At 37.3% G+C, this 24,501-nt stretch overlaps 1 protein-coding gene across 3 annotated transcripts in view; it reads left to right on the top strand.

Moving 5' to 3' along the window:
- Positions 1 to 24,501, top strand: part of nol4lb (nucleolar protein 4-like b) — a 98,930-nt gene that overhangs the window by 13,598 nt on the left and 60,831 nt on the right. For 2 of the 3 annotated variants that reach the window (XM_065286123.2, XM_065286124.2), the window contains exons 2-4: positions 8,037 to 8,189; positions 10,507 to 10,618; positions 14,156 to 14,265. In XM_065286123.2, the coding sequence (XP_065142195.1) occupies positions 8,037 to 8,189; positions 10,507 to 10,618; positions 14,156 to 14,265 (375 nt within the window). Of the gene's footprint in view, positions 1 to 8,036; positions 8,190 to 10,506; positions 10,619 to 14,155; positions 14,266 to 18,778; positions 18,909 to 24,501 lie in introns of those variants that run through there. The other variant, XM_073813059.1, reaches the window with a different exon arrangement.

The following is a 24,501-nucleotide window of genomic DNA, read 5'->3' as shown; positions in this document are numbered from 1 at the left end:
AACAGAGTATTTATCCTTGTTCTGTGATGTGACATGTAGACAAAATGTTTTTAGTTTGGGTCTGTAATGCCTTAGAAGCTTCCTCAAAACCTCTCTCAGATAGCTCTTTTAGGGTGGGGGATTTTAAAACAAGTGGTTTTGCACCTATTTGGCTCCCCCTACTGGCTTAATTTGCAATCTCATTACTGATTGGCTGACTTTGCTGACACTCAAAAAATGTAGCCAATTATTTCAAAGTGGAGGGGCAGTTAGATGCCTGTGATGTCATAAGCATCAGTTTTTCAGATTGGGCTGTTTTTTGGCTGACATTTCTAAAAGAGGAATTTCTATGAGACTGAGATGTTTAGCATGTCTAGCACTTTTTGTATGTTTGTGAATGCGGGTAGACTACCATTATTCAACAAAGAGAAGGTAAAAATGGTTCTTCATTCTCTGTCCCCTTTAATAGTAATAATAGTTCAAGTGAACATTGCCATCAGACGATGCTGATAATCTGAATTAGGCTGATATTTTCTGACTAGGATACAATTCAAGTTATACACGCATCTTCATTCACTGTCCGCATCTCACGGCATCTGCACACACACACACACACACTACAGTGGCTATAGGACAGGCTGTAAGGTGAATGAGTGCCTGCTGAATTCTGGTTTAATTTCCCTGCGTTCCTGTGGTTGCCATGGTGAAAAGTCTCTGTGCTGTAGAGCAGGATAAATTAACAATGTTTTAATTGACTCAGAGCTCCGAGTTACAGTGTGCGTTATCTTTTCACTATCATGTGCACCCTATTACCCTTCACTCAGCATACAGTATATGTTCATTCAGGTATGTGCGTGTTTAGGGCTCCTATACATACTAACTGAGCAGAGTAACCCTAGCTGTGTGTCCAATTTTATTTCCTCTTTCCAAATCAAACTGCACTGATTAACTGTGCTTTTTCCTGCACACACACAGCTTGGGCCCTGAGAGGTAATACAGCCATAACATACCACGTCAATACGCTTGGGAACTCGGAGTACCCCACCGATAGAATGTACAGCACTCCATCGAGCAAACTAATCACGAGTTTTAGCTAGAAAAAACAACTGAAGGACAGGGAGAGACGAGGTGTGGGTAGCTGAACAGCCTTAGTCGAGAGGTTGAGGGTTGAGGTTAGCTGCACACAGCCTTAGGGATTGAGTGAGGGCAGATCAAGAGATCTGAAACCTTTTTTTCTCAGAGGTTGCTCTTTTAAAGCTTGGTTATGTTTCTTTCATGTTTTAACTTTGTCATAGATGCTTCTCTTTAAATTCCTGATAAAATAGACAAAGTTGACATTATTTGGAAGGGGACATTTTTAAGATGTCAAATAAATCTTTGGTGTCTCCAGAGTACATATGTGAAGTTTTAGCTCAAAATACCATATAGATAATTTATTATAGCATGTTAAAATTGCCACTTTGTAGGTGTGAGCAAAAATGTGCCGTTTTGTCTTTTAAAATTAAAATGAGCTGATCTCTGCACTAAATGGCAGTGCTATTGTTGGATAGTGCAGATTAAGGGGCGGTTTTATCCCCTTCTGACATCACAAGGGGAACTAAATTTCAATGAGCTTTTTTCACATGCTTGCAGAGAATGGTTTATAAAAACTAATTTACTGGGTTGATTTTTTTCACATTTTCTAGATTGATAGAAGCATTGGGGACCCAATTATAGTCCTTAACTCTTTCCCCGCCATTGACGAGATATCTCGTCAATTGAGATAAAGCGCTTCCCCGCCAATGACGAGATTTTCCGTCTTTCCGCAATACCGCTATTATCCACCAGGGGGCGCCCTTCCGCAACTTTTTAAAACCGGAAGTATTGCCCTATGGCAAGCTGCTGCATGTCCGTGTCTGTTTTAAAGATCGCTCTGAATGGGATCTCTATGAAAAGTCAGTCACAAAAATTGAATTATCTCTGCTTTTTGCTCAAAATATGGTGTTTTTGCAAAAACCTACCCATATTCAAAAGCTGATTGCAAAAGAACCACAAAAGGTAGGATGAAACGTTTTTTTTTTTTTTGTTTGAAAGCAGAGGGTCTGTTCTTTCATTTGGTATATTGTATGTTTATTTATTTAAAGAAGAACATTTTCTGGAAGGCATTAAACTTTGGTGAAAATCATGAAAAACGCTGGCGCTGGCTGGCAACTTTTTTTTTAAAACGCTGGCGGTGAAAGAGTTAAACATGGAAAAGTCAGATTTTCATGATATGTCCCCTTTAAATATACTGTAATGTGGATAACTCATATAATAATTTGCTTTTGGATAAACTTGACAAGAAAATGTTAAAAATCTTTACCTGATGTCAGACTTTCCTAATAACGTGACCTATTTACTGTATTTCATTTCTGTTCCATTTATCTCAGTGCAATGCGTTATGGGATCATACCTAGCCCACCTCCTCCCCCAACACCACCTGCTTAGAACTGCAATGGCGTTCTCTATTTTCTTGCAGTATGTATCCTAATGCTCTGTAATTTTGTTAATGTTTTAGCATCCCAGCAGTGTAGCAGATCTAGACCAACAAGATAAAGCTTATGTACATACATACCATGCTAAAAATACTAAAACTACTTTCTGAGAGTTGTCATGATTATTAATTATTTAAAGAGATAGTTCACCCAAAAATAAAAATAATGTCATTAATGACTCACCCATTCCAAACTCATAAGACCTCTGTTTATCTTCAGAACACAGTTTAAAATGTTTCATATTTAGTCTGAGAGCTTGTTGACCCCTCATTAAAAATCTACGCACAGAATACTGTCCATGTCCAGAAAGGTAATAAAAACATCATCAAAGTAGTCTATGTGACATCAGTGGGTCAGTTAGAATGTGTTGAAGCATCGAAAATAGATTTTGGTCCAAAAAAAAAAAAATACGTCTTCTCTTCTGCGTCTGTTGTGAAGCGCATGCACGAGACTGAAGTCACGTGAGGCTGACGTGTTATCATCAGACATGTTGGCAAAGTTTTTTTTTTCAAACTTATAGCGTGCGTCTCCCTCAGACTGTAAATTAACCCCCAAAAAAAGCAGCTGGGGCACACCAGATAACACGTCAGGCGCGTCGTACGGAAGAGAAGACAATGCTAAATAAAGTCATAATTTTTGTTATTTTTGGATCAAAATTTATTTTTTAAAGCTTCAACACATTCTAACTGACCCACTGATGTCACATGGACTACTTTGATGATGATTTTATTACCTTTCTGGACATGGACAGTATACCGTACGTAGATGTTAAATGAAGGGTCAACAAGCTCTTGGACTAAATATAAACATCTTAAACTGTGTTTCGAAGATGAACGGAGGTCTTACAAGTTTGGAAGACATGAGGGTGAGTCATTAATGACATTATTTTAATTTTTGGGTGAACTATCGCTTTAAGATGCTGTGTGTAGATTTTAGCATAATTTAGCGGAGAGATTGCGAATTGCAACCAATGTTTCAGTCCACAGCTCACCCCTCCCTTTCAAAATGCATAGAGAAGCTACGCTAGCAGCCACTGGACAAAAATGTCATCGTCTGAGATAACGTAGTGATAAAATGCACTCTGTAGAGCATTTTGTCCATTTAGGGCTACTGTAGAAACATGTGGGGTAAAATGGCAACTTCCATCTCAGGGGACCAGTGGTGTATTTAGATAAAAATGGCTTATTTTAAGGTAAAAAACGATACAGTTTGTTATGTAAGGTCTTAATACACCACTGATAATATAGTTATGTATGTATATACTCCTAAAAGTTACACATTGCACCTTTAAACCTTCTTGCAGTACATTTCTTAATATAATAACAAAATACATTCATAAAATTTCTCTCACTTGATTCGTCATCTTGGATTTATTCCTAATGATTACTTTCCAGACATGTCCTCTCAACAAAGGACATGCAACATCTTAATAGACAGCATTATTAAGTTGTCCACTATTTGAAACAACCTTGGCGCCAAGAACGCTGCCGTGATGCCTATGCTTCCTCCTCGGGCAGCTCATTAGGTTTTGGAACGGAGCAAGCATGCACGTGTGTGTTCGCTCCCTCAGGCCCTCTTGTTAGCCTGCACAAAGCAGTGCGAACACACAAAGGCTCCATCATTTAGCCATCAGTTTGTTTATCCGTACAGCCATTTGCCAAGATTAGCCCATAAACTGTGACCGCCTGTCACAATTTGCACTAACCCAGTCAACCTCTCTCCACTCCCACTCGAATAAACCCATATGCCTTTAGATGCCGCCCCTGTGGTGCACATTTTCTCTGTTTTTGTCCGTGCCAAAAAGAAACACTTGTACTTGTACACTGGTACGGACGCTACGTTGAGAATTAGGGTGGACAGGTCTGGCCTGTCCCCCCCGTCTGATATGTTTGTGTCAGAATCAGCAGGCTTTCGGTCCTCCTCGCAGGCATGTGTGGATGTTGATTTTGAGATGTAGTATAGGTGTAGTTATTTCTTAAATATATCTGGTGATATTTGTGATTTTACGACAAAAAGCTACGTTAGATATTTTACTAACAATCATTATAGTATTAGTAGACTGTCTGCTTAATATCTCACTTTATTGTGATGATCCCACAACAGGCATAACTCTTACCCCTAACACTAATACTCTAATAAGCAAACCAAAGTTGGACTGTTCAATCTTTTTTATGGGGTTGAACGCCCATAAAACTGCAGGATATAACGTGTCTGCCAAAGTTGTCCACCTGCATGACATGCAGTTGTTAAAATGTAAGGGTCATATCTGAATGGCTTCTGCCCTCCACCGCACTCTTCCTCCATCCGTTGTTTCCAGAGAGGCAGAGATGTGGGGGAGCGCCGCTACCACCGCTCCCGCTCCGACCCAGCTTGTCTCCTAGCAACAGGGCTGTTTGGTCCGGGACCAGGGAGTGTAACCAGGAGAGAAACAGAGTAGCAGAAAGCAAAGAGTGTTATGAGAGAGATTAAAAGGGGAAGTGGGAAAGCTGTAATTATCTGCTGCTACTGATGGAGCGAGTGCCTGAAAGAGCAGAGAAGAGGGAGCGGGTGCTGGGTTAAAGGTGCGGAGGGGACGTGAGAGGGATGGAGGAAAAGAAAGTGTGAGGATTTGAAAAGCAGCAGTCGCATTTGTTCAGTGCTGGAAATTGAATAAAAGTATGATTGTAGTCTTTTTTTTACCCGGTCTCATTTCATTCTTGTTGGCCGGTCTTCGTCTGTGTACAAAAAAAAAGGGCTGTCGCATAATATCAGATTTTACTACACGTGATATTATCACAATCTGTTGCGATGTTTTTTAATAACATTTTTAAGGTTGTGGACCCTATCTATACCCAGAACAGCAAACACTAGATGCCATGCTGCAGTGGCACAAAGAAAATGCTAATGTCTAACTTTGCGTATGTGTGTGTGCTGGCACATAACAGGGCAGCCCTGGTTTCACCCTCAAAGGTTTCGGTGACTTTGACCCTGTGCAGGCACTGGGGGAAGGGGGATCTTTCTCTATCCTGTCCGCTCTGCCTTAAGGTGCACCCTGTGTGTGTATGTATGGGCATGTGTGTGTCCTGTTTGTTACGCCTGGAGGTGCTGCGCCGACCCCCCTCCCTTTCGTGTCCCACATTGGTGCGTTGTTGGGCTGCTGCTGTCACACACGCTCTCGTCCCAGGCCTCTGATGTGCCCAGCAACTCTAGGAAAGGGGGGCGGTGAAGGCCAGGCGGCATCATGCTACAGCAGCACGAATCTGTAATAAATGCACACACACACTGGCAAAGCCTGGCACACGTGCCCTATCTCTTAAAGTTAATGTAGTGTAGGAAAATACAGCAGTAAACATGTGTAAGTGCGCGTCACGTCGCTGTGGAGACTCGCCGGGTGTCGAAACAAACCCGGCGCCCACCATCTGCCTCTTTGTGCTGATGTTTAACATGGATTTTGCATTATTTTATATTTCTATATAAACCAAACCCCTAAGATGTCTCTTTGCGAAACATCGGTTGCATTTTTAAGGCAGTACACTAACTTTAAAGAACATTTTTAACAGTTTTTCTCGAGACTTCCCATTATATCCCACTTTGCAAGTGGGATATAAGTTATCATTAAATCATAAAATGAAGAGAGCCTGTGAGGCAGCATTGCCTGTGCACCCTGTCCCTTGCTGCCATGGTAACCCCCATGGCCCTGTATCAAGTGGTGGATGGGTCTGAGTGGGGGATGTGAAAGGGGTGAGGACCTGAGGATGGAGGGGAGCATCACTGCTTGTGACACAGGCACAGCACGGAGCGCCCGTGAGCTCAAACCAAAATGAAAGAAAAAGATGTGGACGATAATTCGAGTTAGCTGGCTCGCTGGTCGCTACCACTGCAACTTTGACTGGGAGGCGGTGTGCATGTCACATGACCCTTCTGCCCGGCACACCTACCAGAGAGGCCGGCTGCGGTTTCCATGGTAACCAGGCTGGTCCTCCGGTGGGAACAGGAAGCTGACTCCCCAAACTGCGGTTTGCTGCTTCCTTACACCTGATGCAAAAAATGCAATGTGTTACTTTAAAACCACAAAGATAATTATGTCACTTTGCACACTATTAACTATTATATGGTCTTGTGTCATGATGGTTATACCTCCTGGTACCATTTTAAGGGCATAAGAAGTATACAATATTCACAATGAAACGCAAACAGTAGTTGATCAGCAACATCACAGTTTCTTCCCAGATGTGTGTTTTGTCATTGTTAGTGTGTATTGTGTCAGCCATCTGCTGTGATCATAGCTCACTGCTGCTCATGAGGGAGAGCTGAGAATCTCCCAGATTTCCACATTCAGCGCTCTTAAAAGTCCCTCTGAGATTATGAGCTTTTCTTGTTTCTACATAATTAACAGCTATATTGTCTGTGTAATCTGTGTATTGTATTGTGAAATCTTTTTTTTAAAGGTTTTGTTACATTATTGAATAATTCCATAGATGGGTATTTATAGATAGGTATTGCAGTTAAGCTTATTATTGAGTATAAACATGAATACTTTTCATGAATACATTTGATTTTGCTGAAATGGCTCAAAAATTGCTTTTTTCTATAGAAAACGTACTTCATTCAGTTTTAATGCATTTAATGAGTGTGTATTGATTGAACTGCCTTGTGCATGTTGATGCTTTTATCCTGACCTGTCTTTAGAAATCAGATATTGTAACAGAATCAAAACAGCTTTCATGCCAAGTTAGGTTAATGTTTAATACATTTAACAGTATAATACATGGTAATGATAATAGCAAAGGTGTTAACTTTGGCAAGCCTATTTTATTTTACATTGTCAAAGCACTGCTGTTCAAAATAGAAATAATGTTTCTTTGCAGTAATATGAGGCCAGATTCACAAATATGGTCCGGTTCCTTTGGTGTGTAAGTGTGTATTAGTATATGTTAAAGATATGCAAAAGGTACATAGCCTACCCCAAAGTAAACAATGATGTGAGGTATCATCTCCAACGTAAATCTCTTTTCTTGGACTACAACAAACACACGGATTGTAGGCAACAGTTTACTTCCTGGGATTGGTGATGTAGTGAAGACCGACATTATCATAATTCCTCTTGCTTCGGACTAACAGTTTGTAAGTTAACTCATATTAGCATTGCATTCTAAGCAAATCTTTCAAACATGGTAAGGAGCGCCACATTTCCTGCTGTCATCAGAGGTATTCAGGCCAATCACAACATACAGATTAGCTGGCCAATCAGAGACACAGTGCTTTTAAATCGATGAATTTTGCGTTTTAGGAAGACTGTATATCTGGAGCTACCAAAATGTACGTCATGTGAAAAATAATGTGTTTTAACCACGGAAACACATTGTATTGTACCAGACACACAAAATGACTTTGTTTATTAGCAATGAAATAGGTGCATTTTTAACAATATTTGATATTCCCCAAAAACATCTTAATAAATTTTTGCCCTCCACCGATGTATTAGGTGTATTAGGCATAAAACAAACCTACAGTGAAACCAGTTGTTCATTTTGAATGTATTTGATGATGTATTTCTGCTTGCAGTGTGTGGATGGAGGTTTGGGGCAGGAGAGCTCTCTGAAGAGGGTTGCTGTGGTGGAGGATTTCTATGACATCATCTACGCCATGCACGTAGAGATCGGGTCCGATCCGGCCAAAGCACCCAAACATGCGGGACAGAAGAAAACATATAAAGCCGTGAGTTAAAAAACATCTTGTTCTTCTTTCTTTCTATCTTGTCCTTCTTTCTTTCTTTCTTTCTTTCTTTCTTTCTTTCTTTCTTTTTTTCCTTCCTTCCTTCCTTCATTTTCTTTGTTCTTTGGTCATAGTTAGTTGGTTCAATTAGTTCTATGGAGAACATTTTTAGACGTCTGTATCACACATGGCTGTCATGGAAACATGGGATGTGAGCATGACACCTGCTGCAGTTTTTGTAAACCCAGTCCCAAGCTGCTGCCCTCTTTTGGACAGTAATGGGAATGTCTGATTGCTCTCACAAACCTTTGACGTATCACACAATATATTTTAAGTGCATAATTGGTCCGTCTTTTTGTTTTTGTTGCATTAATAATTTGTGATGTGTGTTTTTCAGTTATTGACATGCACGCTCGCACGCACGCACGCACGCACGCACGCACGCACGCACGCACACACACACACATACACACACACACTCCTGCTTCTCCTATGCCTGACAGCTGTTGGTCCGTTAGGGAAGCGCAAAGCTTTTTCCTGGGCATCAGAATTTGAGTGTCTGCTACTCTCAAGATCTCCATTTGGAAAACTTGGGGTGATTTTCTCAAAATTCAGATTTTTTGCACTCTCAGATTCCAGATTTTCAAATAGTTGCCAAATAGTTTCTATCCCATACATCAATGGAAAGCTTATTTATTTAACTTTCAGATTTTGTATAAATCTCAATTTTCAAATAAATGTAAATTGACCCTAATGACTGATTTTGTGGTCCAGGGTCACATATTTGGAATGCCTTAAAAAATTATACAATACAACCCCATTTTAAGAGTTCAGTCAAAGCCCTATCTGGGGTTTTTAGGTGGTGAAAAGGTTCTTTATTAAAACTTTATAGATTTCTTTTTTTTTTGCTATTGATTTTTTCTTTATTGAATAACATTTAATGTTTACAGATAATAACAATAGAAATACATAGGGCTACTAATTAAATAATACTTAATAGATCAGCATGACTATTAAATATTACCAGACTGTAAACATGACACAAATATCATCCATAAATGAAAATAATAATGCCTAAATAAATAGTGCATAGTGTAAGAATGTGACCCCGCCTGTGAAAACCCAGCTAATGTCATTTTTTGGTGATTTACTGTTTTCCACATAACATCATCCTACAGTACATAATATAAAGAACGGTATGAAAAAAACCTTGATATCTTTAATATTGACTGAATGAGACAATCTCAAAGATTGAGATTAAAGGGAATTTGAAGGGAGATTGAAATCAAACTTTGGTGCTCCAGATCTCGTTTGATGGAGACTTTAGCCTTCATTTTACAGACAGGGTCACATTTTAACTGCTCAATGAAAATTACTACTAAACAACAAGTAATTTGACTGTTAGAGAATTTAAAGTTTAGATTCTTTGGAGCTGAATAAAGAACCCTACTGTACAGAACCTCAATGAACCTTTATTCTGTGTATAGACTCTGTAAAGGTGAAAGCTCAGTTTTTGCATGTTATACAAGTTCTGCACTGGAGTCTTTGTGTTTAGTTCCAGTCCTGCTTTCATAGCGCACACACATGTTTGTGCTGCACCCTCCAGCTGTGGTGCCAAGACCGCCCATGTTTGTTTGAGCCTCATGGGAGAATAGAAAGACATAAGGGAGTTACAATGTGGGGGTTTGCTCTTTCTCTCTCTCTCTTTGTCCAGCTTCATGGCAGAAAAGTGGATGAGAGAAAAATAAGGAGCAATGAAGAATAAATAGATAGTTGGGGAAAAGAGGCGAACATAAAACAAAAAAAACAAATAAAGCTTTAAATTTAGTTGAGCTTTAAGAGGTCGGAGATGTTTTTAAATAGAAATCAGAATTGTTTTTGTTGATACAGTATTGATGTACAGGATGTGATGGTTGTGTGATGATAGTTCATGATGAAGTTTGACTTCTGCAATGTTGAGTTTTTGTGTATATAAATCAAAATATAACAATGTTTAGTAAATGATGGTGTCTCAACTTGTGTATTCTTTTTTAAAATATTTGTGATTAAGAGAAAAATAAGTAGTATTATTTAAGTAGTAAATTAATTGGTTGTGCTGATTCAGTGTTAATCGATCAGAAATTCATTCTTGAGGAAATAAATGATTTGTACTCTAAACCTCTGATACGTGCAGGGTTCCTGAATATCTTCAACAAAGGAAAAAAACACCAATTACATCTGACTCTGAAGTGTCTAAAACACATTTTGTAGTACGCGTGGATTTGACAAACCCTAAAGAAGAGTTTAATACTGCCTGTGTGTGTGTGTTTGTGTGTGTCAGATAGCAGAGACGTATGCGTTCCTGCCCAGAGAGGCGGTGACCCGTTTCCTGATGAGCTGTGGAGAGTGCCAGAAGAGGATGCACATCAGCCCCAGCGGAGCAGAGTTCAAAGGTATCAACAATATAACGCACAAATACTCAGACACACACCAGTCCAGATCAAACCAGAGCAGTCCTAAGATTTTGTTTAAATTAGGTTTATTATGGTTTTCTTCTGGTTTTAGATGTATGGTACAGTATTTAATGTATTGAGCTTACCGTTAAAAGGGGTAACTGAATGTTGTTCCCGGACTAAGCGATCTTACTAACAGAATCATTTGGCTGTTGCAGGTGTATGGATTTATATATGGTGTTAAATCTATTGAGAATAGTCTTTATGTCTATATGGACATTTCTATTACAGTCTTTAAAATCAAAGAACTCCACAGAGCCAACAAGACAAAAAGCATTCATTCATACATATTCATACTCGAAATGCATCATTAGACGTGTCATCGTCTTTGTTAGGAATATCCCATCTTGTCCCCTTTGTCCCTTGCCTACCCTATAACAAGGTCCCCCCACAACTGTGTGCCAGCCTGAAGCTAATGAACCCCATTTAGCCACACCTCCTACACACACACACACGCGCACGCGAACACACACACGTATCCGAGGACCCTTTGATTAGGCTGCAGTCACCGGAGTGTCCTGCTAGCCTCCATACACACTGCAATTAGCCCAATTACAGGCCTTTTAACAAAGAAAATGCCTCTGAAACGAGATTATTTCTACAGAGAGAAAATGAGACGGATTGTGGGTGGAATCCATTGGGGGAGGAATTTGATTGGGGGATTTTCACTGAGAAAAGACAAAGAGAAAGGGAAAATGGCAAGGATAAAACTAAGAATGCTATCACAATGACTTCAACCACAGGTGGTTCGCAAGCACCAAAGGTCATGGGTTCGAAGGGTATCAGGGATTCATGGGATTCATGGGATTCCGTGTCCTAGGGAAAAACACAAACTAATAACCAAACACATACAGGGTACATCTCAAATCTAACAGTATGGGTTAGAAGAGGTATTGACCGTTGGTTCGGGCAAAATGGTAATAAAGGTTACAAAAATTCCCAGAACTTGGATTGTGGAATGCCTAATAGTGAATTCATCAGTTTATATATCAGTTTTAAATGCTATCTAACATATACATTGATATTCTGTTGTAGTCCTATTTAGATATGGGTTTGTTTCTCTTACCTGTGTGTAGTAAAAGCTTTATTCACTTTTCTTTATTCAAAATTATTGTAGTAGCTAATTTCAGGTGTGTTTGATTAGAAATAAATCAATATACATGCTCAAATTTTCCGCTTTAAAATCTCACAATCTCATGGCAATACGTACATGTTTTATGAAGTGGCTAATTTATGTAAAAATTTGTATAATCTCATTTGAACATGTTATTACATTATGTTTTTTGCTCCGTTAAGTTGTTGGGGTAAACAGTGAAGTGCTTTGGTGGCTAATTCGTATTAATTCTTCATACAATCACATTCATACATTTTGGTACAACTTGCCTTTGCCGCTGTGATGTTAGGGTTCGTGACAGGGTTGGGGATGTGGATTTCGTTATTGTTTTTTGTTTTTTTAATAAAAATTGTGTTTTTGCACGATTAGGTTCATACGAATTAAATTAGCCAACTCAAAATATGCATAATTTGTCGTGAGATCAGGCTGTTTTTTGATTCACATTCTATGGAAATTGCATATCATCACGTAAAATTGGTAAATTTAAATGATATGATATCATTTGTGCATTATTTTATATTACTTACCAATTGCATTTTATAGGTAATAGCTATAATTTTTAGATATTTTTTTAGTAAATTATTTGAGGTATTAGTCACAGGTGAACAAGACATTCTTTGTGTTTTTATATGGTTTGATAATAACTTTCTGCTGTAAAACAAACAATGACCTTGAAACTAAACTCTAGGGGTAAAATATCTGCTAATACAAAACATATTTTTTCTGATACCAGCTAGAAACGATTGCCAATCAAAATTACTGCCCTCAAACATTCTGCTCGCTGTGAGATAAACAGAGAAAGAAAAAACATCTCCTAGGTCTGAACTGTCAAAGCCTTGTGTCAACGTTGGGCTTTAGGTTGGGTGTTGCTCATAAAGAGAGCAGCTAATTGGCTTCTCGCCCATGGGGGTGCGCAGACCTCCCCCCCTCCATTCGCGCCTCTCAGCTCCAGCAGCCCGTACCAAAGTTCATAGCTGAATTATTAAAAGTAATTAATTACTGTACACTCACTTTAGATTTAATTGACACTCCGGCTGTGGTAGACATCACCTTTTGTATCCACGTATCTGCTATTGCTATCCTGTAGCTTAATGCAGAGATATATAAATAGTTAAATGATTAGTAACACATTTGAGGCTGAAAGTGTGTACTGTATGTGTGTGTGATTATCTATCAGTAATTGATACTAGCTCTTAAGAAAATGCTTCACACTTTTTTTTATCATTCTCCTGCCTTATTGTTTTCTGGGTAGGGCACACAAGATTTTCTGTAAGGAATTTATTGATGATTTGAGAAAATGTGTTAATTTAGCTGCTCAACATATACTGAAGTCTGAATATTGTATTTTGTATCTTTTGTTTTGTGTTTTTTTTGTAATAAGTTTGTTTCTAAAGTAATATTATAGTTCATTGTGTTAAATCCATCTGAAATCAGAAACAGGTGATCAATAAATGGCAAACAGCTCATCCATTACTGACAGACTGTGTGTGTGTGTGTGTGTGTGTGTGTGTGTGTGTGTGTGTGTGTGTGTGTGTGTGTGTGTGTGTGTGTGTGTGTGTGTGTGTGTGTGTGTGTGCGTGTGTGCGTGTGCACGTGCGCGCATGAGATTTTCCATCCATCCATCCATCCATCTATCCATCCATCCATCTATCTATCTATCTAACTTGAGAATTTGTTGCAATATGTGTGTTTGGGGTGTAGATAAGTCTGTGGGTGTCCTGGATACAAAGGTAGAAATAAGATTACACACAAATACAGACACTTACACATACAAATAAATAAGCAACAAATCTATCATATTATTTTCACCATTTTCATTATCATTACGATCTTTACACATGTACAATTGTTTTCATACGACTTAGACAAAACATTACAGAGGCTTTAAGTGGCAAGAAACAACTGTGGAGGGAGGGAGCTGGGTTCAAATTTCTATTGGTATTTCTGTGAATAATTATAATTGTAGTTTTGCACATTTTATTATTATAATAAGGCCTTTGTTTGGTATTGTTAATTGGGCAAAGAGTTTGCCAGAAAACCCTGGGGTAGATACTGCCCTCTTGTGACAACTACTAAGTACTCATGTACTGTCTGTAGCCTATTCACCCCAGTCTGTGAAAACCCAGCTAAAGTCGTACTTTTTTTGCATAATGTAAAAAACATTCTGTCACAATATAACTTTGATATTTTTAATATTTACTGAGTGAGGTCATGTCAAAGATTGAAAATGATGTTAAATCAATGAGTGAAAACAATATCCTTGGATTTCACAGACAGGGTCACGATTTCTCTGTGTAGATAATAAAGTCACTTATATTTTATTATACCAGTGTTTAATCTCATGTTTGTAAATCTCTTCTCAGAGAACAATCAACCAACCCATCTGACCGCAGACCTTATAGACTACAACATGCCACTGACGACAACCTACCTGAAACAGAAGAAACTGCAATGCATGAACAGGAACGAGCAGGTACAGGAAAACCTTTCTCATCTTCTGTACATTCATATGCCATACATTCAGCGTGCATGCAGCCGTGTTTCATTTCAATCCACCCAGATGGTGCAGAAATCACTGTGGGCGTTGTGCATTACTGACAGGAGGTGCTGTACATTGCATCTAAAGTACCTACTGTGGAATGAAAGAGTTTTATTTAAACACAAAGTTATTCAGTATTGTCTACATTGTATAGTTTCAGTGTACATTCTTAATAAGCAGAGATGTGAACTGTGGCACATTGGTCACTCGTGGGTGGGGTGGGTGGATGTGACTTTGTGTGTTGTATTATATTTAGAGTAAAGTACAGTAGGCAATTCTTTTCTAATTAACAATTGTCGTGAGCAGCTGGTTAATTACCTGAGGTGTGAGGAAACCGGTAAAGTGCCAATTTATCATAGAAAAGTGGACTATTCTTAAAGTAACGCACACTTTGGTATATATAGGCTACACATATATCTCGCTTGAAATTGTAAGTCATTTTTTAATGTTTGCATCAGACTTACTGTACTTGCAATCATTGTGGGCGTACTGTAATTTCCAAATGAATGCACATCTGCAATCTGCAAGAAAGCAATTGACTTCTGCTGGTGTGTTTGCTCTGGTTATGTCCTTTAGTTTATTTCTTTTTCTTTACCTAAATATGACAAATCTTTTTAGTTTTATATTATGGTTTGTGAAAAGATTAGCACGGTTAAAGGCACATGCTGAGTGTTGGATGGTGGTCTACTACACTGGTGGTGTCCCAATCAGGCATATGACTTTTTCTAGCTTCACCAGAAAGACTACACTGTAAAAAAATTCAGTAGAAATTACAGTGTTACTTGCAACTGGTTGCCTTACTGTAGATTTAAATGTATGTTATTTACTGGCAAGAGTTTGTTCAAAGATAAATAAATATTAAATATGAATAATTCTTTATCTTTACAGAATAAAACTATACAATAACAGCCTAATGCAAAGCATTCTGGGTACCAGAAATCATTATCAACCTTTTTCTGTTTTTTGCTTCAGATTTAGTTTCCCAGAATGCTTTGCTTGATGCTGTTATTTTAGTTTTACTCTGTAAAGACAAAGACTTGTTAATGGTTAATGTTCATTTAACTTTAAACAAAAGGTTGCCAGTAAATAACATCAATTTCAATCTACAGTAAGTTACTGGCAACCAGCTGCAATTAACACTGTAATTTCTACTAATTTTTTTTTACAGTGTAGTTTAATAAGTCATCCTTATGGTCCACCACTAGACCAGCACCTAACCTGCACTAACTGTCATTAACCAGTATGCATCTCTCACATTAATCTTACGATTTATTCTGGATTTTACCATTTTAATGTCACTCTTTGTACAAAAGGGTTCACTCTGAGAAAACTGAAGGGAGCAGACAGGAAGTGAGCGTTAGGCACTTTCCACAAATATGGTACAAATTGGTGTCCCATTACTTTTAAGCATTAGAGGCACAAATCACATCAAATGTCTGTATCCCCTAAAGTTGTTACTTTAGCTGGTACCACCTCTTAAAGGTTTTGGATTTTTCGGCTCTATTCCATATTATTGCATTGCACAATATTACATGGCAAAATATTACATTGCACAATTTTTTGACTATTTAGAATTTGTTAATTTCATATTTTATAAGTGGCATACAAACTACTTGTAATTATAAAAAATAGTTGTACAATTTTTGGCACCACTCTGAATATTTTTTAAATCATGCCGTAACATGTAAAGAAATAAACAAAACTTGGGAAATAACTACTGCGTAACAAGAAGACAAGTAAATAATCTTGAAGTACACTGCATTATTCAAACTCTGCACTCAAAAAAATGATTCAAGCCCTTCTTAGACATGACACATTAAAATTGTGTTCAATAAATGTAAAATACCTCATTAAGAGAAATAAGTATATATATTTAATTAGTATAACACAAAATAAATATGTACAATAATTTATTGATTTCTTTTTAATTGCGTTAACACAATTAGTTTGAGTTTGGGTTCTGGAAAAAGAATTTCCCAGCATGCTTTGCATGCAACTGCTTTTGGAGAGTCATTTTTTAAATTAAGTGTTATTTTATGCATTTTTGGGTAAAGAGAAAGACTTCATAGTGTTTAATGTCCGTTTATCTTATTGATTTAGAAGCGTTTGTGTTATATTTTTTCAAATTGTTTGGTTACCATCGTGCAGAAGAGTGGCACTTGTGGTTAGGTTGGGATGTGACATATTTCTCTCAATGAGCATTAACAGTGTTTATGCCTGTTTGGAGATCAGTCTCTTCTCAAATGCTCATCCAAAGTATCATATGCTATTATTATTAGCATGTTAACATGTGCTTATGCTAATTACTATGATATAAAAACGTTATATATAAAATAACAGAATTGAGTTCTTCAGACTACATTACATTGAGTTATTCAAAATACGTTAAATTGAGTTATTCAGACTACACTAAATTGAGTTGAGGCATCTAATTGAGTATTGCCATTTACTTTAAATTGAGTTGGACCAACTCAATATATTTTAATTGTGTAAAGCAGTTTTTTATGAGTTAGGGGTACACATTCATATTGGATGGAAATCCTGCCCACAATTTTTTTGAGTTAATCCAATGAATCATTTTTTTGAGTGTGCTGTTTTAAAGTTATTGTATGAATGAAATAAACACGTTTTCATTCATTTATAATAGATATAAATTTAGCTAAAATTGCAAGCTCCTTTTGTCAAAAACCTGTCAAAATCAGCGATGGGCTTATATTATCCAATTACTTCCAACCCTCTTATTCATTCTGGTGTAGGTGTTAGGTTTTATAATTTACATTTCACATGATATTGGTAGTTTGTATTGTTAAAATCTTAAAATAAAGAAAAAAATAACTGATTTAAACTGCAGCATTTTCTGGAGACTTATTATGAAAAAGAAAAAAATTGAACTATTTTATTTTCTGTTACTGGAAACGTGAAGATAGTTGAGGAATCTGTAGAGATGAAAATGTCTCAAAAACCTGAGAGAGAAAAGCACAGAAGCTCAAATAAGCAGATGAATTATATATGCATGAGTACAAGAGCGATAGTACAGTAACAGGGGATGTTACGGGGAGGCTGACCGGCCCTCCAGGACGTGTGTGCCCAGCTCAATTCAATAAAGAAGGAAATTAGCAGCATCCTTCCTGTTGGCTGCTCTCTCGGAGGGTGGTGGAGGAGATTAAGAGAGGGGGAATGTTCATTATCGTTTATGGGCTTTTTTTCTCGTTCGCCCCAAACTCATCTCATTTTCTCTCTCACTCTCAATGTTCTCATTTCTCTTATGTGTTTCATTTATTGTAAGGAAAGGATTTTGGATTTTAGAACTTTTACATTTTGCTGTGTAATGCCTTGGGGCTTTGGATGCACAGTTTTGAGTTTTAAAGAAAGGATTTTTAAAAAAGTATTACTGTGCTAAATATATTTTTTGTCAAACATTAGCAGTGTCGCTGCGAGCTGTTTAGGTGGGAAAGGTGAAATGTTTTGCAGTGTCTGGAATGTGTTATTGGTTTTTGAGATAGCTGTATTGTGCCATTTTGTCTGTAGGTGGCAGATTTATCAAGCAATTCATACTGCTAACTACATAAGTGCTATAAAGTGCTATAAAGACCTCTTCTAAAGTTTGTTGTTATGTTGACAGATTATTTTATTGCATTTTAATACGATTTATCTGACGAACCTTACATTATAAGGTATTTATTCAACATTTATTTTCATTTTAAAATTCTTCTTGCTCACTATTTAATCATGCTTTGCTATTGCAATTTTTTGTAATGTTGATCTAAATGTAGTGTGTGGGTTTTTGGTTCTTGTTTATGTTCTAACTCAGAATTAGATTTTTGTTTTTTATATTACTTTGAATTTATGGACATAAGGACTCCATTAGTAAATCATATATCAAAGTGTGTTTGAGCACTTACTGTAGATGCTCACTGGATGATTGAGACAGTATGAGGGTGGAGAGTTTTCTGTATTGATCTTAAGGAAAAGAAGAAATGTAATGATTCTGTGTTCATTTTTTAAGAAAAGGAATGAGCTTTAGACCCGACGCACCCCTTCATTTAATAGCATGAATAATTAAATAATCAAATATTTCCCCACGCATTTGCAATCAGTTGTATCAAAGTAAGTACATTTATTATTTTCTATTTAACCACTTAACATTTTGTGGGCATTGATGGAACAATGAGCATACTAAATGAACGATAAAAAAAACTTAAATGAGGTCCCGCTCCCGGAATACTCACAAAAATAATATTTCACTAAACACAGAAAAGATGTTTCCAGTAATTCTAGTAATTCATTTACACTGTGCAAAGATGGAGGAAAAAGAAAAAAGAGGTAAGGGAGGGGAGTGCGCTTAAAATGGTTTTGGTGTTTCTGTACCTCACTGTACAAGCACTTATAGCAGGGTGTGTGACGTCAGTGACCGCGGCCCCGCCCCCATCTTCAGGGCTGAGAGTCGCGCGGAAGGGGCTCGCGGCCGCAGTAATATTGTTGCAATATTAAACGGATAGAGACTGAAGAGACAGCGGCTCTGCAAGGAGAGGGGTTCTTAGAAGATTATTAAAACCAAATTTCTTCCACCAGTGAAGGTATGAATTCAATTTACCAGGCATGACTTTATTATCCATATTAAAGAGCTGGTTTTATTTTACCTCAGCAGCGCAATATCATTTGTTTACTAGTGCTGAAGTGCTTATAGGAGGGTCGCTACTGGTGTTTATTATTTCAATTAGGGGTTAATACTGAGTTACAGCATTTGTACATTTTCTGTTGAGCTGTTAAAATGATATATGATGATTGTATGGTCGTATTAAACCTTTACATAACAGAAACAACGCGAGTGCCGGTCAAGTTGAACATTATAGATACAGTAGCGTTAACGTTACAGACTAAAGCAAAGTCATATATCTGTAATGTGTTCGGTATTGCGATAAATTTGCTGCTTGGTACCGATATGTGTGCTTGATATTGTATATCGTAAGGGTTTTTTCTTAGGGATTGTAGTTTATTGATCATCTTTATTGATACTGCACACTACTGCGTTGTTGATTGATTGATTGACGGCTGCTTTCTGACAACAGGATTTTTTTTAGCTTTTATTTGTTTTGCTAAACGATTATAAACCCACACTCATGGCATTTTTCAGTAGTTTTAAAGTTTTTACATTTTAGTATTCATAATCTAGTTGTTGATTCCTTTGCAGTAGGATGTGATCAAAACTATTGTTGGTAAATAACCATAGTTTCTATATAAAATATGTGCACACCACGTGCCTTTTGCTGTTTTTATATTAAGCAGTGTTGGTTTGGCAGGCTGTTGTTACAGCTTCCATACATTACCTGACGGCCTATAACTGTGCAATACATGTCTGTAACTACTGACAAAGTGCTTTTGTAACATTAACCCTAATCATTTTAACAGAATATAACCCCTTAACCCTGTATATTTGATCGTTTTACAAAAAAAATCACTTGTTTATAGACTCATTTTTTTCTGTGATTGTCAGCAGGTGGTTTTGCATACTACTGCATGAGTCTGATTATGTCCAGCTAAAGAAATATGACACTGAGTCAGACGGCAAAATTCACATTTATTTCTTATCTTTCTTATTGCTCCACTCCTTATGTGACATTTCACTCCATTTTAAGCATGACACACTACCCCATTTCATTTCACAGAGGGTGTTTTAACATCAGGTTTTGGTTTTTAGGCTTAACGTCTGTGCAAAGAGGAGAAAAAGGGTGTACGGCCCATCTTGGCCGATGAAGGGTTATAGGCTTTAAAACTGCCTTTATCATTGTCTGCCTTCTGCCAGAGCCTCACAAGGATAAGGCTACCAAAATAAAATCACTTCTTCTGACCCTCGCGCCAGCCTGTCCAGAAGGAGGGAGGCGCCCCGAGCCATAATCCCTGCCTAAAGCCAAGCTGTATGGCAGTGAGGATCTCCGTGCTCCATCTCAACCTCCCGCACAATCCCTCTATCACACCAACCCTCCCTGTTCCTCTCTCTCTTATTCTCTCTCTCCCTCCTTAGGTCTATTGTTCTTTGTATTATCCCTATGGTATTTCAGTGACTGGCTCTTTGCTCCCTGGCTGTTTAAGAGGGTCTGTACCATCCTCTGCTCTTCTCCAGCTATTACAAGACACATCAAAATTTCCATCTGGGGTCCTAAGATGTGCCTTTTTCTCAGTGCTACTGTTTTTGTGTCCCTTGGGTCTTTACGGCCACTTGTTCTTCCCCACAGATGGGACTTGGCTTAAAGTCGACATGAAATCAGAATTCACTCTATTTAGTTTCTTAAAAAATAATTTATATTGTAAAAGATTTATTTGTGCATGTTAAAGGAAAAATATGTCTTCGTAATCTTTTATCAAACTAAAATAACTTGTGCCACATCTGAACTTTTTTTTTAAAGGGGACATATCATGAAAATCTGACTTTTTCCATGTTTAAGTGCTATAATTGGGTCCCCAGTGCTTCTATCAACCTAAAAGATGTGAAAAAGAAAAAACCCAGTAACTTGGTTTTGGTAAACAATTCTTTGCAAGCATCTGAAAAATAGGTAATTGAAATGTGGCTCCCCTTATGATGTCAGAAGGGGATAATACCGCCCCTTAATCTGCACTATCAAACCACGGCACTGCCATTTAGTACAGAGATCAGCTCATTTGCATTTTAAAGGACACACCCAAAAACTTTTGCTCACACCTACAAAGTGGCAGTTTTGAACATGTTATAAATTATCTGTGGGGTATTTTGTGCTAAAACTTCACATACACACTCTGGGGACACCAAAGATTTATTTGACATCTTAATAAAGTCTTGTGAAATGTCCCTTTTAACTTTTTCTCCCCAATGGCCATATAGTAGATGGCTTTTCATCATCCTGGCAATTCCTTTTGGATATTATCATGCCCTGGACAACTTTTTTCTAATGCAGTATCAGAAACAATTAAAAATATTGCCACTATACAAAACAGTTGTATCTTGTCGACCGTCCCCCAAAATAGTTTTGCGCTTTTATAATCGTCGCCAAAGTAGAAGAAGCTGTTGTGATCTTAATTATTTCTAACTGGCTATTTTCGTCTATACCACGGAGCAGTCTATTGTCATTACATCCAAGTGTCCAGACCCAGTATGTGTGTGTTTGTATATCCTTTACAGCTCATGTGAGCCAATGAGACGCTTTCCTGATGATGGATCCCCCACCGTGTAATTTCCTGTCTTTTCACGGCTCGTTTCTTCTCAGGCAACGTGTGCCTAAACCCGAGGGGGAAATCTAGGATGTGACATACAGGCTCCTTGGTGCCCTCGCTGCTATTCTGCGCTTGGCTAGTGCTGCTGCCTGGGGTTTCACTGTATGTAAGACTCGACCAGCATAACGTAAAGTAAAGTGTAGCTTGTGAGGCCGACAATCAGTATGGTCAACTAGTCAAAGATGATATAGTTTCTGCATCACTGGTGAATAGAAAGAGTGATGATAGGGTTGACTTAAGATTTAGAAGTGGCAGGGCGCTGTCAGAAAGAGTGCACTTGTATTTTATCGTACTTGATCTTCAGCCACCAAGCTGAGCTGTGTCTGGTCTGGTGTCACAGAGGGACTGAATTGATCATGGCCTCTCTGTCATGTTAGAAAAAGACTAGGACACTGCGGGCACAGATGACAGGATCAGTAGCAGAAGTCATTTAGACACAGTAGTGGCTGGCTACAGAAGACACATTAGGAGGACATTAATGGCTACAGAGGGGCAGGACTGTGATTGGTTGTAGAGGTCACAGACCACATGGTTACTGTATGCCCCGCTTCCCTGCTGACCTGGAAAAAGCTATTGTCATGAAATATATTTAATAGAAAGTGAGGTCATCATATCACCATTTAGTCTGGTTCATTTTACCATAATTATGGTCAGTGAAACTCTGATTAAGAGGATATCAGAACATGTTCAGTATTTGAGCATATTGTGATGTTACTTTGGACTAGGGTTTGGATGTTTCAGCATGCTGGTCCTCAGAAGTCCTTTTCCCTTAATGAAAAATAAAACTAATCTTTTGTAAACTAGACATAGCTTCCTTTAAACTCCTAGCAGTGGTATATCTCTTTGGGAGAAAACTATGCTAAAAGAATGTATATTTTTGTCGTGTCTCAGCAAAGAAAAGTTTCAAAGGATTATGTTTCAAATGAACATCAGACTATTTATTCAACAGGAAAAATTAAAGAAAAATTTAACTCTCCCATTAAAGCTTTGCTTTTAAAAACCACACTCTCTTTTTAAAAAACCTGTAAGAATGTCAATACAGAAAGTAACAGCATATTATACAGAGACAAGACATTGATTTAAAGCTGGTATTTAACCATTGATACAATAAAGCAATCTCGGTTCATTTTGTGGGTGATTCATTCAAAAGTGAGCATGCATGTGCCCTCTACTCTAAAAGCTTCACCTTCTGCAGTGGAAATTACCAGGATGCCAGGCCCCAAAAAGTCGTACTGAGACAAAAGGATGGTGATCCAATAAACCTGAGTTGTTAAGATGTTAATATTCAACCTGATCTCACAGGAAAACGTAACATTAAATATAAATTGAATGTACAATTATTAGAAAAAACGCACTAAAATGCAAGAATGAGATGGTGTGAATTATATAGGAATTAGCCACCTTGTAAAATAGTTTTGTTCTGTGAGATCGGGTTTGATGTTAGCATCTCAACTGTTACAAATTGCTATGAGATTGTGTTGTAATATCTGATAAATTACTATTTGTTTAAATGCAAAAATGGATTGCCCTATGAAGTTTATTGCTGCCTAGTAGGCAGAATTAAACTATTGGTATTTAATGTAGTCAGCGAAGCACAGAAATTAGCATAATGTGTAAAAGGTTTGTACAGTAGTTTAATTTTTCAGATTCTGCCATTTCTGACATGTAAATATTATAAATTAGCAGCTGTTAGTTTGTTTTAGTCAACATGTCAGATTTTATGCAGAGTGTGGTATTAAGTATTAAAATACATTTACAAACTGTTAGTAATTGGCTGTGTATAAATGTGCTTATGCCTACAAAGTCCACTACTACAGTAGGGCTTCTTAAACCATAATCTGAACATTTTATCACAAGACTATTTTAATTGACAGAAATATTTTTTCATGGCTGGACAGTTAATGAAGCATCCTTAGGAAGTTTGTGGGCAAGTGATGTTATCCGGGCAAATGTTACAAACACACAAGCAGGTGTTGTGTCCTTATGTGGCCTTAAGCTGAAAAAAGTATTTTTTGTGCTGCATCTGTACACAACTATAGCTCACATTTTTTTTTATGATGCTCCTGAACCAAACAGATTGTGATCTTGTTCTGCCAGCATTGATTCTCTAACAGACGTAACATTTTTGATAGTAGCTCCTTAAGTTAAAAGCTTTGTGTGAAGATCAACTCCACCTGTAAATAGAAAGTCCTTTTATTTTGTGGTAACTTAAAGATTGCCTTTAATAAGCAGTCTCTAATTTTTGTACACTTTTTTATTTTATACCATTTCTTAGAAATCATGTTTCATGTTCTGGCCTTTTTTTATTTATTACAATACATTTTTTTCAATTATGTAATGTTATGGATGTGATCATGTAATTTATTCAGCAGGAAATTATAGATAGATAAAATACTGTATGGGAAAAATCAGGTTCGTCGTTTTAAAGAATGTTTATTATAGATATTCGTGTGAAAATATTTATTGTATTATTATTATTAACTCATTCCCCACCAGCTTTTTTTGAAAAGTTGCTCGCCAGCATTTTTTGTGATTTTCAGAAAAATTTCACAAAATGCCTTCCAGGAAAAATTTCTTCTAAAAATATATAAACATACAAATATATCAAATGAAAGAACAGACCCTCTGCTTTCAAACAAACAATAAACTAAACAATACAAATAAAAAAATACTAATTGTTTAGCAAAAGCTGAAATAATTTTTTGTGCATTTTTGTGAAGATATTTTGTTAAAGATCAGATTCAGAATGATTATCAAAACATACACGGAGTATAAAATTAATAAATAATTTTTTGCTTCAGTTTTTTTTATAATTGCGTTACTACAGATAACCATAAAACTTCATCAGGAACACGTTTTTTCATGCAAATATTTTCTCCTAATTGACAAGATAACTCGTCAATGGCAGGAAAAGAGTTAACTTTA

The sequence above is a fragment of the Paramisgurnus dabryanus genome, chromosome 21 (genome assembly GCF_030506205.2).
Source record: "Paramisgurnus dabryanus chromosome 21, PD_genome_1.1, whole genome shotgun sequence".
Taxonomy (NCBI): Eukaryota; Metazoa; Chordata; class Actinopteri; order Cypriniformes; family Cobitidae; genus Paramisgurnus; species Paramisgurnus dabryanus.
This window is presented reverse-complemented; position numbering and strand designations above follow the sequence as displayed.